Raw genomic sequence first — 12,312 nt, forward strand, 5'->3', positions numbered from 1 at the left:
TACAACAATTTGTGCAGGAAGGGACTGTGGCTTTCCAAAGGCAAGCTCACCAGTAGTCATCTGAAACCCATTTTCATCTGAAGAACATCTACAAGGGTCCCCACACTCTCTGTTCAGGACTGCCTTTTCACATTTATGACTTGCCCTGTCAGTTTTGCCTCAATCAGCCTTGAGATCTTCAGAGCCACCAAAGATGCTCCACAAGTTTGGTTTACCATATTGTTGTGAGGATCTCTTGGTTCCCCCAGTTTTAGTTTCATTTAACTTCATTGTCTATATTTCATATTTTATTTGTTTTAGTAAGGCTTTTTTATTAGCAATTACTTTTTACATTTTATCAGCTTGCTTATGTTCTAGGAATAAAAAAAAAAAAATAGGAATATAAAGAACATGCTGCTTGTTTAGTTAGCCTTTGTACTACATGCAATCAGTACTTTCTGTCCAAGGCCAAGAACACTGTACACACTATACTAGTTTGTGTTGCCCTTTCAGGCGACAGCTTCTAACACCTAGACACAGCGAAACACTAAGACTTCGCTTCCAGTACAGTGTGAGTTTTATAATATGTGATGCGCTGACCTGGGAGGAGCCGAGGGCATTCCAGCCACAACTGTCCTGAGACAAATGCTGTTTGACATGCTGTTCAGCTGGTGCTAACCTTCCAGCCCCCAAAAAGACTGCCATCTACCCCAAAGGCTGACTCGTGACACAATCTTGAGGTATGGGGCTTGGGCTTATTTCTTAGAACAGGCAGAAGGGTACACCTGCTGTACTCTAGGGTATAGTCTTAAGGTTAGGTAGGAACTTCCAGAACATATAAAATCACATTCAGCATGATTGGATTGTTTATTTCTTTACCATGTTTATATTGCTGGTTACTTTGCTCTGTTTCATCTCCCTAATTACCGAAGCACATTTGCTCTATGCCTGATGTATTGAGAAATTATTTTGCTTCTCTTTTGTGTCTTGTCTGGGCATGCATGAGTAGTACAACAAAAGGGTAACATCTGTTTCCACGACTTCCTTGGGGAGTAAGAGTGTCATGTTCAGGCTGACACAATCGCCTTTCACCCCGGGTTGGTTTGGAGTTCAGGTGTGGCACTGTGAACTAGCTAGGAATTGTGTCAACAGTTCTGACTGTGTGGTCAGTCTCAGTCTCCCACAGTTCAAAGTTCTGTTGTCCTAACACACAGTCCTATTATCATAGTAGGAACAGTATAACAGTGTTACCTCCGCTGGTTGAGGAAAAGTTTAATCCAAGTGTACTCTCACCCATATTAGAGGGTAAATCCTGCCCCCTCACCACATTGTATGGCATCTGATGATTAGTGGCATATGATTAAATATGCATGGTTGCAGATCTTTTTTAATTGCATTGTTGCAACACCATTCTACCAACAGGCTCTGTAAAATGTTTTCAGTTGCCTGTAGCGTGAGCTTGTTTCTTTCCTTTTGAGTGTGTGTTATGTTGTTGGATTTGTGTGATAGGTTTGTTTGAGTCCATGCTCTGGGTGAAGTGTCTTACTTTGTATCAGTTTGGTAAGGGAGTGAAAATCCCATGTACATATTGACATACCAAGATCTGCCCACACCAGGTTGAATGGCAGTGCAGGTCAAATCCTGTTCTCCTTGACAGCAGCTTAACAATGGACGCGAACCTGGTTTCAGCCTTCCCAATACACTTCACACTAGTCATTTGCCAATTATAGAAATTTCTGATAAATGCCAGCAAAGTATCTCCCTGAGTTAGTGGCCAGGGAGTTAACATTTTGAAGGTGGACCTTTTAGATAAGCCCTGGCTCATTTACAGTGCATCTAGTTTCCCAGCGGTCTGGTTCTCCGGCATGAGTACCTCGTATTTGTTTGGCCTTGTTTGGAGAGCTGTGCAGTACGAGTTGAGAGACTTGACAGGTCATTGTCTGACCGCTCTGCTGCAGTCCTCTTAAGTGATAGGACTAACCCCAGGACAAGATGACCGCTTAAAACTGGCATCCTGTTATTTGGGGGGAGAGTAGCTGGACTACCATGAGATGGGAGAAAAGGAGCCGTGGCCCACAAAAGAGGCCAATTGATGGAGTACAAGTTAGTGAAGGGAGCCTGCACACAAATCGGAAAAATCTTCAGCTATGTGGTCGGACCGATAACAGATATTCATCCTGAGAGGATAGAGGACATGCCACAGATATCAGAGAGTTGTTCCTACGGCCTGCATTGCACCTTTAGTATCACTCCTGTACACCACCCTTAAGCCTGATAGCATGCATCCGGGCCCCTGCTCGGCAGTGCACAGGATAAGCCGCTTCAGCTAGTTTGTGAATTTTAGGGGCCTGACTCTGCTGTGTCCATGTCTGAGATAAACTCTAGTGCCCCTGCTTTCACCTCAGAACCTTGGTGAGTTTCTCTTTGTGTGCGTCTGTTCATGCACAGCTCTTAAACATTTCAACACTCCTGCAATGCCACTCAGATCTTGAGCGGCGACAGTTAAAATATCGGGTGTGTGACCCTTTAAAAGAGTGTCCTTGTTCTCAGTTGCATTAGCTGTGTCCATTGAGTTCCCCTCAGTGGAGATATTTGACAGTGACTGGTTATTTCAGAGGTGCAGGCTCCTAAATTGTGTGTACACCAATGGGTGCCAAGCAATGGTCCTCTTCAGTTTTCCAGCAAACGTTGCTCTGCATTACTCACTGTAACTGTACATAGTACCTCCAGCACCAGAGGAGGAGGTATTGGTATGTGCGGTACAGTGGACACCCAGTAACTTCATTGCTTTGACTTGGTCTCTGTGGCAACATTTTCAGTGGTTCTGGTTCCTTTTTACATCTTTTGGTGGAGGGTTACTGTGTTAGGCATGAGTGTTGCAGTATTGGCTTGCATCATAAACTAGCTCCCAGAGATACTGGACTGTAGAATCTAGGGCAATGTGTGCAACATTGTCTGAGAATTGAAACTCGTAATGAAGCCAGTGAGACCTGGTGGGTTGTAGAGATTTCAAAAGTTTTTGTGATCCCTTCTCATTACCCATTACCTTTAGCAATAATTGCTAAAGGATATTTCAGCTTAATTCATAAACACTATAAAACATGTTGTCTCTTACCTTGTAGCCGGAGTGTGCTAGAACAGTTGCTTTTCCTGATCATCATTACCCTTCTTTTCAGTAGTGTGAACATACATCTGTGACATTTCTAAGGGTTAAATCTGTCTGGATAGTACATTTTATTGTGTGTTATCTTTGTATTTTGAATCCAAGGTCCTTCTCCACTACCACCTCCCACATCAAGACTGGAGTGTTTTCACGAGCTCCATTTGGAGAGTCTTGAGTACAAAGGGAGTGGTTGGTCAATTCAGTTGGATGCAGAGGTATGCAAGCCCCAGGACATCAGCAGAAAATTAAAGCACCTACCTTAGATGCCTCCCTGTAACCTTGGCCTAACCCAGCACCTTAAGAAAAGGCCTCACTACAACTTTGTGGGCCTCAAGGGTTTAAATACTTGAGGGCACAGCTCACTATTCGTTTGCCATCACCCCTTACTCTTCTTGCGTGCTTGCTCTTCGCTTGTATGGTGGACAAGGAATTAGGAGACCTGAGGCCTGAAGCTGACATAATAGGGCAGAGTGTGGGTTCGAGAATGGCAGCAACATGCTTCTTCTCCGACCTCCCAACTGCTTTCACTGGTAGGGCAGGGGCTTCCTGTTTACTCTTGCAAAGGCATGTCACCTGGCAAGAGGGAGTTGGGCAAGCAATGAACTTAGAGTGTTGATGGCAGCATAGTGAGTATTTGTCATAGGTCGGTTTTTCACAGAAGCAGTAGTGGGTGTCTATATTTGCCAGCCAATCCAACCAGAAGAGTCTAGTGCAGTAACTGACTTCAGAAATTTGCGGCGTTGACATGGGTGTATCCAGACCATGACGATGCACTGATGTTTAGATGACAGTCTGATCGTGTCTGTGGTGATCACGGTAGATACTTTGTGTTAATCAGGATCACACTAGGCTAGATTAAGTCTTCTTTCGTCGTCTTCTCAAATTGCTGTAGGACTCCTCTACCTTAAGCTTGCACATCCCCTCATTGTGCGGTTGTTTTCTTTGTTGCTCTTTTTGTGCCTCATATCTTACATGGTTCGTTTTGTTTGTTGCAATCATGCTTGGTTCCTTGAGCATTTTGAGTTGTGGCCAGGGAGCTGGTGTTCACGCAGCAGGTTTTCTAGAATTCTAGTATTGCTAATGGTGGTGAAAATTAAAATTATCTCTTACACTTCATTTTGCTTAGTATCTAGATGTGTACACGGACCCCCGATTCACATTCTCCGGGATGGACATCAAAGAACCCATCATGGAAACTAGTAAGTGATCTGTAAAAATGTTCTACCAATGTAGTAATTGTAAAACGTCCTCCAATACAGTCCATGTAGAAATGTTGTCTTCTTTTCTTTTTCCAGCTGAAGGTCCCTATGTCGTGATAATCGAGCAGCCAAAATCGGTGAGCATGCAGCCACAGGCAACTGAGATTCTGACAGATGAGGTTCATCGTGTCTTTCAGGCGCTATCTAAGCAAATAATGTATATTGTCACACAGTGACTTCAGCTCCAAGAAGCTCGGGTTTGGGCAGGAAGTGACATCACATGGAATGTACTTCATTACCAGGCTCCCTGCCCCACCCTAACTGGCACTACAGTTGAGGAAGTGTTGAGGTTTTTCACAGATGATGCGTCAACATCACTACAGACAGAGGTCGCCATTGAACAAGACTTGAATGGGAGGCATGGGACCTTCATGGTCACTGCAATTACAATATTTTTAACTACAAATGTTTTTTACTTAATTTAATACTTATGTTATGTGTTCCCTCAGAAAAGGTAGGCCCTCATTCTCAATAGCATTTCATTTTTAAATGCATGTCTCCCCTTATTATTTATAATGTATGGTTAACTGGCACTTACCAAACATGGCTTACGTAATTTTACCTCAACTTCAACAGCGGGGGTTCCGTTTTCGGTACGGTTGTGAAGGACCTTCCCATGGCGGGCTGCCCGGTGCGTCCAGTGAGAAAGGAAGGAAGACATATCCTACAGTCAAGGTATGTGGTTAATATTAGGTGGTGGTGTGTAACAAGGAGGGAAGCTGGATCTTTGGTCGATTTGCTTAGTCGTAGGCGCGTAACAGAGGCCCCCGCAGCAGGGGCCCCCTCTACCCCAACTGATGTGAATGTTTAGGGCACCTTCAGTATGTCTTGCTGCCCCCCCCCCCCATGTTTTTTATGCCACTGATTAGATGGTTGATTAAATGCTGTGCGTTTCCAGTAAACAAAACTACTAGCACAAACGCAAGTTATGGCTGTAGTATTCTTGCTCCTGTGGCTTATGTATAAGTATTTTCCTAGATAGAAATTGCCACCCTCTCTTGTGTTACCGAACCAGGTTTCTATATTAATTGGAGGAGCAAACATTATTATCTGGGACATTTTTCAGTGATCAGGATTTTTCATCTTTTGATTACGGGAAATAATTCTTAGGTGTAAACTACATAACATGGAAACCCCACCAGCTAATACGATTAACTGGTTTTCAGATCATAGAAGTAGTGGCAGGCGATTACAAGATAACATTTCACGTGTCTGTTACAAATTTGTGTTGCTTAAATATTATATAGTATAATAATTGATCGTTTGAGCTGCTTGATTTGCGTGTATGTTGGATTGGGCTTACATTTTGCTCATTGATGGCATTTGGCTTGCACATTCTCTTGCTGCAGTCTTGGCACTTTCTGGTAATTTTTACTACATTTTGTGGAGGGTCATTATTTCCAAGAAAAACATCCTGGGTAAGTATTCCTGACATTGGGAGTTGGACTTTCTAAACTGCTGTTGGTAATTCATAGCTAGTGCGTAATAAATCCGAAGAATAAGCGTATCTCAGAGAGATCCACATTAAACAGTAATCACCAAAATACTGTGCTTGAATAGATCGAGAAAGAGAGATTTAACGTTTCACCAGTAAATATCTGTTGAATTATTTTTTTTATACTGAATTGGAATTGTGTCAGAGATGTGGGCTTTATTGCAATATTCGAAAATTTAGTCCACCTCATCCTTTCTGAGACCCTCCTGCTTCAGCTTCCTTGACCAGTGATGGCAGAAACTAAGTCTTTCGTTGTCTGTGTGGAGGGCCAGCCTCGCCTGGGGTGGCAGGTGCGTCCAGTTTGGAGTTCCATGCCTAGTTAGTGAACAGTTGTCAGCGAGATCACTTCAACGAAACTGCGGGATTCCGGTCATTGCACAGTGCCATGAAAAGAGGTGTTACTATATTTTTTTTAAGACGGAAAACCAAAGCACAGGTTTTGTTTGAACATTAAAAAAAAAAAAACAAGCCTGAAGTGCTGGAAATTGTCTCCCTATCCATGTGGTTATATTTTCTTTTTATCCTAGTCGAAACCGCGGTTAAGGATGAAACATCCTTCCGGCTGCATCAGCGTTGCAATGTTTTAATAAGCCCATATGCTATATCCTTGCTATGGACCCAGTTTCTAGCTCCTGGTGGGATCCGTTTTTCTCCTGCCTGAACATTGCTTTCCAAACACCTTATTGTATCTATTGATAAGGCATGTGCTATAAATTACTGTAGTACGATGTCTAGATATATATAATATTTTGTATTTACGTTTGCGTTGTTTTGTACTATGGCCGCTTAAGAGTCATTAAATCCACCATTGTCGCACACTGCAAATAAAATTAATTCAAGTACGAATAGATGCTATACTAATAAACTTTTAAAGCAGTTTAGTGAGGTGCATTCTGTGCTTCATTCCGATGAGCACAATAGGATTAGTTCTTAAACTGCAATGGTTGTTTAGTCTCTGCAGACAAAAACTTCTAGATTTGAACCTCCTTCATGCAGTGGATGTATTAGGATAATCTTTAGCGACTGCGTGTTTTTTTCATTTTTTTTATTTTAATGCGAGAGTGTTAACTTTCGTTGCAGATATTTAATTACATCGGCCCAGCGAGGATTGAAGTCGACTTGGTGACCCACACAGATCCTCCGCGAGTGCACGCGCACAGCCTGGTGGGGAAGCAGTGCAGCCCTTCTGGCATCTGCGTCACGACAGTCGGACCCAAGGATATGACTGCACAGTACGTACAAATGACGCTGCCGCTCAGTTAGCACGTACTGAAGGGAGCCCTGAGGCTCTTTCAACGCCATAAGTACCTACCAGCACAGAACTGACGTCTGAAGCTTGTTCATCATCCCCTTTCCTCTGTCTGCACGAACACTTCACATTCACACTTCTGGGCAGAAAATTGTTCACCTGCTAACGTTCTTCTTCAGTTCACCATCTTTTAGAGGGTCATCAGTTCGGCTGTACCCTTTGCATTCTTCACCCTGTCCTCAGCTAACAGCTGCATGTCTGACTGCGCCCATAGCTTCTTTACCAGTCCAGTGTTGTCATCGCCGTCTAGACTTGTCTTGCCCTATGCCATCTCCTTTACAGGGTCCTGAAAGATCCATGCCCCTTGAGATAAGTATAGACTTGCACAGATCTGTGTTTTTAAGGTTTCACTTGCACCCCCGTGTATGTGCGCTGTGCTTGCAAAATCTTTTGTTGGTTTAAAAAAAACTTATAAGGGTTTTATAACCCACCCCTTCCTTACCTAAACTTGCCATTAGCTTACTCAAACATCAGTCTAATTTACATGCTTCTGATTGGCCAGCATGTCGCATGCATTCACTTCCTGCTCCCTTCTTTGCCGTCCATGCCTCAGGACCAAGTACTCTTTCTGGTCATTTGCTATTGGCTACTGGCCAGTGTCCTTCCTCTGGCTACTACGCTAAAGGAACATTTTTTTATTTCCTTATCAAGCACGTATTTACGCTGCATGTCACCTTCTTTCTCCTTCGCATGCCAGTTAACCCATTCACGCAACATGTGTGGTACAGAGAAGCAATAGTTGCAGCCTGATTAGCAGTATTTACATTTTGCTATTATAAACAATACCAACATTTTCCCTTCCTTCCTATCTCTGCTCCCCCTGTCTCATCCCAAACCTAATTTCTGTAAACTCCGAAACATCTTTCTCACTCTTTTCACCCGTCCTTTTGTCATGCCACCCAACTAATAAGCACACATGACCACTGCTTACAAAACAACTCGCTGCTTCTCCTTTTCAAACCCACTTCCTTCATTTTACCCATTCCCAAAACTCTACTAAACACACACAAATGCAATCCTCTTTACTTTGTCAAGTTGCACAGAAGCCCACGCTTCTGTACCTTTAAAAACATCTACAAACCAGTAGATCTTGCATGGGCGAAACCTATTGGCTTTGTCAATGTTTGTCTTTTCATGAACTCAACACAGCTGCGTACTGTGTTCTGCACATGAACACTTGCAGGCTACCCGTGGCATTGCACTGCTCTACGAACAGTGTTTTATTGAATTTGCCCTAGACTGATGATCTTTATCGTATTCACGTTTGTAAGGGTAACGGTTTTCTATCATCAGATTCAACAACCTTGGAATCCTCCATGTCACCAAGAAAAACCAGCTGGAAATTATGAGAAACAAAATGAAGCAGCAGATTCTTCGGACCCGGGCCCCGGGCCAGGGCCTCCTGGGTAAGGCATGGCCCTGATTGTAGTTTCTGATGGCTGTAGTGTTGGGTAAAAAAAATGAAATTACAATGTTATACTTTTATGTACCGCCACATCTTCGTGACTCCATTACAATGTTCATGGCCTCGCACTTGCACCCCATAATAAACAACACCCGTGATTACATCTGCGTACCTCACACGGGAAGGAAGCCCCCAGAAGGGTGGCTTGTAGCCTTTGTGTTGCATGTGCAGGGCACACACAGGGTATAAATATATGTATGTTTTGGAAAGATTTGATTCATACCTCAAAGTTAAGAAAAGTACGATCTGAAGTTCTTTGTAGCATTAGTCTCTGCATCTCCCTTAACCCTTGGTTTCAGTGTTTACGCCACAGTGAAACTGTTCTAGTCACAAGAACTGTTTTTTTTTTTTTGTTTGTTTGTTTGTTTTTGGAACGGTATTTCATTACTGTAAGATAACAAATTTTTGCGAACTTGTGGAAAGTATGATGAAATATGCCATTGTTATCCCGTGACAAACATTGGGACACCACCCGTTACAGTTTACTTGAAATTTCTTTGGATTTAGTGCCGTAGCTCTTTCACTGCTTCCTGATACCCCCAACTCTTATCTGCTGGATCTGTCCTATTCGCGTTTAAAATGTTGGAAATGTCTAGTTGAAGGAGAAGACTGTTTATGGGTGTCAGTTGGACGCCCCCAACTGTGGCTATGATGGAGCTGAGGAAATAAAATCTCTTGCAGATCCTCACTGTTGTCATCTTTGCTTCACAGGTGACGAATAAGGGATTAAAACACATGCGTGCACAGCACAGTGGATTACGGATATGTTCCAGCACAACTTGATAAAACACTGTGGTTATAAGAAAGACCTCATATCATAAGTAGGAACAGTTGTAAGGTGCATGACATTTAAGGGAAGGTCGACTGTAGGGAAAATGTAGATTGTAGAAGAGGGCTCAAACCTGTTTGATTGGATGCACCAAAAGGAATTGGGTTTCAGGCTTGATCTTAATTATGCTGACCTAGTTGTACTTGGAAATATCTGTAGAGAATGATGATATATCTAAGGAATTCTCGGACTCCTTACCCTTGTTTGGCTCGCCTAAAAATTTACAACTTTAGAGCTCAAGGCTAATGCCACTCCTTTAGTGCACTTAGTCTATTATGTACTACTCTTTATGAAATCCCACATCCTTAATGAAGGGTTATACATACTTGTGATTGAATGAGTTGTTGAGCCTGTAGAATCTTTGCCTCACTGAGTCTTGCCAAGAAAGCTGGTTCTAAGAAAATCTGTTATGTGTAGATTTGTAGGATCTCAATCCCGGTATTGTGTGTACCCCTTCCTAAATACATGAAATGCTCAGCATGGTCAGTAACGCTGCTTGTTTCAGTATGATAGATTTAACGTCAGTTTAGCTCCAGGTTGAGCTTCACCCCAAACTTAGGCCACTCACTTCTTCAATTGCATATTTCGAAACATGACGTTTGGTTTGGCTTTGGCAGCCTCAAATTAGATCCTGAGGGATCCAGCTTATGTAGTTTATTTTAGGGGTATATTTTGATTTTTTGGGGATGGCGTGTCCAAACGTACTGAAGCATTAAGACATGCTCCGCAGAAATTGAGTGAAGCAGGTCTAACCTTTAGAAAAAACAAATGCCAGATAAGGGTTAGATCTGTAGCTCACCTAGGTCACACAAACTTTTGAAGGGTGGAATAAAATAAAAAGATGGTCTAGTGGAGGCTGTAAAAACGTAGCAGAGGGAAGGAAGACCACAAGACCTTCTTAGGGCTTGCAAAACATAATTTAAAATCTGTAACTTGGCATGATGGCTTTGTTACGATGGAAGATGAGGTTTCAGTTGCACCTACATTAGGTAGCTTTTAAGAAGGGAAAAAACTACCTTAATTACGAACACCAACATGAAAGGCCAGGGCACCCCTCTAACACAAACTGCAAAAAAATGCACTGTGGCATTTTTGTCAGGATCATTTATAGAATCTAAATGTAATTATTCTGTTGTGGAGAATTAAGCTTCTACCTGTTTTGGGGCCATAAGACATTTCGCATTTTCCTATGGGGCACTCTATTCATTGTTTTCTGTTTTCACCTCTAGGGTTTGAACGCCTAGAACTTCCAAATACTTGCTATTTCTAAAGAGGTACAATTTCATAATTGAGTATCTTTCAGGACTGGGGATTACAATTGGTGATTGTTATACCTACACCAGTAAAAAGTGCAGCGGTAGTAAAAAAAGGTTTGAGGCATTGGGTAAAACTGTAACCATGCCGAATGTAAGAGTTTATAGTTGAGAGACGGCCAGAGCAACACTCTCCAGAGGGTGACACCAAAGTGTTTTGGGGTGTTTAGGAAAAGAAATGAGTGTCTTGAATGGCAAGTTAAGAGTGTTCGTACCTCCTGTTTCTCTCTGGGAAATAATAGAAGACCAAGCCCATGAAGGTCCTCGGGGAAGTCTAGGGCTAAGACTCACTAAATGTGGCCAGGGTAAGACTCCGTGGTTGAACAAAAAGTCAGAAACCTTTGTCAGTTGAGCCAGCAGTGACTAATTAAAGGCAGTACATAATTCGCCTTTATATTCTGTAGATGTTAGAGATTAACCTTGGAAGTATTTAGCACTGATTATTATTAGTGCTGTTGGAATAAATTTGCTTTAGAAGACTAGCAAACCAAGTTGGTAGTATTTATAGTGGTGAGTCAGGCTGCAGGTCCTGTTTTTGCAGTCCTGATACTTTCAGGTCTGGGAACACCAGACCACTTATAAATGCCTGGAGGGGTATTCCCTCTGGAGATACTAGTCTGGGCAATTTATAATAGGGCCTTGGTTTCATTCATTCAGGAAGTGTCACATGTTTATTTACTGAGTATTTCAAACAGTAACAGCATACATAACATACATCAAAAGATTCACAGCACTTACCTTTTTACTTGGGCTTCTTTAAGATTCAATTTTTTGCTGGGGCTCTGTGGCCAGGGCTGTGTGTTGCCAGTCAACACACAAACCTGTTAATAAGCATAAATGTGTATCAATTTAATGACCAGTATTCCATAAGCAGGTTGTTTGAATAGATTCCCTCTAAAAGCGATACTGATATGATGTAATATTACCATGATGTTTTGGCACAAAGGTGTAATGTTTCCAACTTCTCACACTAGCTATATCGAATGTTCTTCTATTTTATTTGCTTTAACTCTGCTTGCCCTCCTTGTGGCATGTTTTGCTTGTCTGTTGCTTCTGTCCCGCGGTTTCCTTCTCCCTGTCACTTGTTCCTTGATCCTTGTTTGGCTTCTCTTTATTTCTCATGTTCTACTTTAATCTTCCTCTGCATCTGTTGGACAGATCCTGAACTGAAAAAAATTGAGCAGGAAGCAAAGGATCTAAAGAAGGTGATGGACTTGAGCATTGTGCGGCTGAGGTTTACCGCCTATCTCCCAGACAGCAATGGGTCCTTTTCCCTGCCCTTGAAGGCCGTCATTTCCGACCCAATCCACGACAGCAGTAAGATCAAGTTATTTATTTATTCCTCCACCTGAACCCCCAAGCAGGCTATGCTTTCCCTAAGTAGTGGTGCCATAAAATACTGATTAGAGTGACATGAAAAGTGAATGGCTGCCTAAATTGGTCTGGGTCAGAAGGAGTGCAGTCTCATAGGCGCTATCTCTCCAGTATGGTGGGTGGGCT

At 42.5% G+C, this 12,312-nt stretch overlaps 1 protein-coding gene across 1 annotated transcript in view; it reads left to right on the top strand.

Annotated features, from left to right (window-relative positions):
- The window catches only part of NFKB2 (nuclear factor kappa B subunit 2), a 201,013-nt gene that overhangs the window by 97,974 nt on the left and 90,727 nt on the right, over positions 1-12,312 (top strand). Inside the window, exons 3-8 of the mRNA XM_069240340.1 lie at positions 4,269-4,341; positions 4,438-4,478; positions 4,978-5,076; positions 6,977-7,128; positions 8,499-8,611; positions 11,971-12,129. Of these exons, the coding sequence (XP_069096441.1) occupies positions 4,269-4,341; positions 4,438-4,478; positions 4,978-5,076; positions 6,977-7,128; positions 8,499-8,611; positions 11,971-12,129 (637 nt within the window). The remainder of the gene's footprint in view (positions 1-4,268; positions 4,342-4,437; positions 4,479-4,977; positions 5,077-6,976; positions 7,129-8,498; positions 8,612-11,970; positions 12,130-12,312) is intronic.

The sequence above is a fragment of the Pleurodeles waltl genome, chromosome 6 (assembly GCF_031143425.1).
Source record: "Pleurodeles waltl isolate 20211129_DDA chromosome 6, aPleWal1.hap1.20221129, whole genome shotgun sequence".
Taxonomy (NCBI): Eukaryota; Metazoa; Chordata; class Amphibia; order Caudata; family Salamandridae; genus Pleurodeles; species Pleurodeles waltl.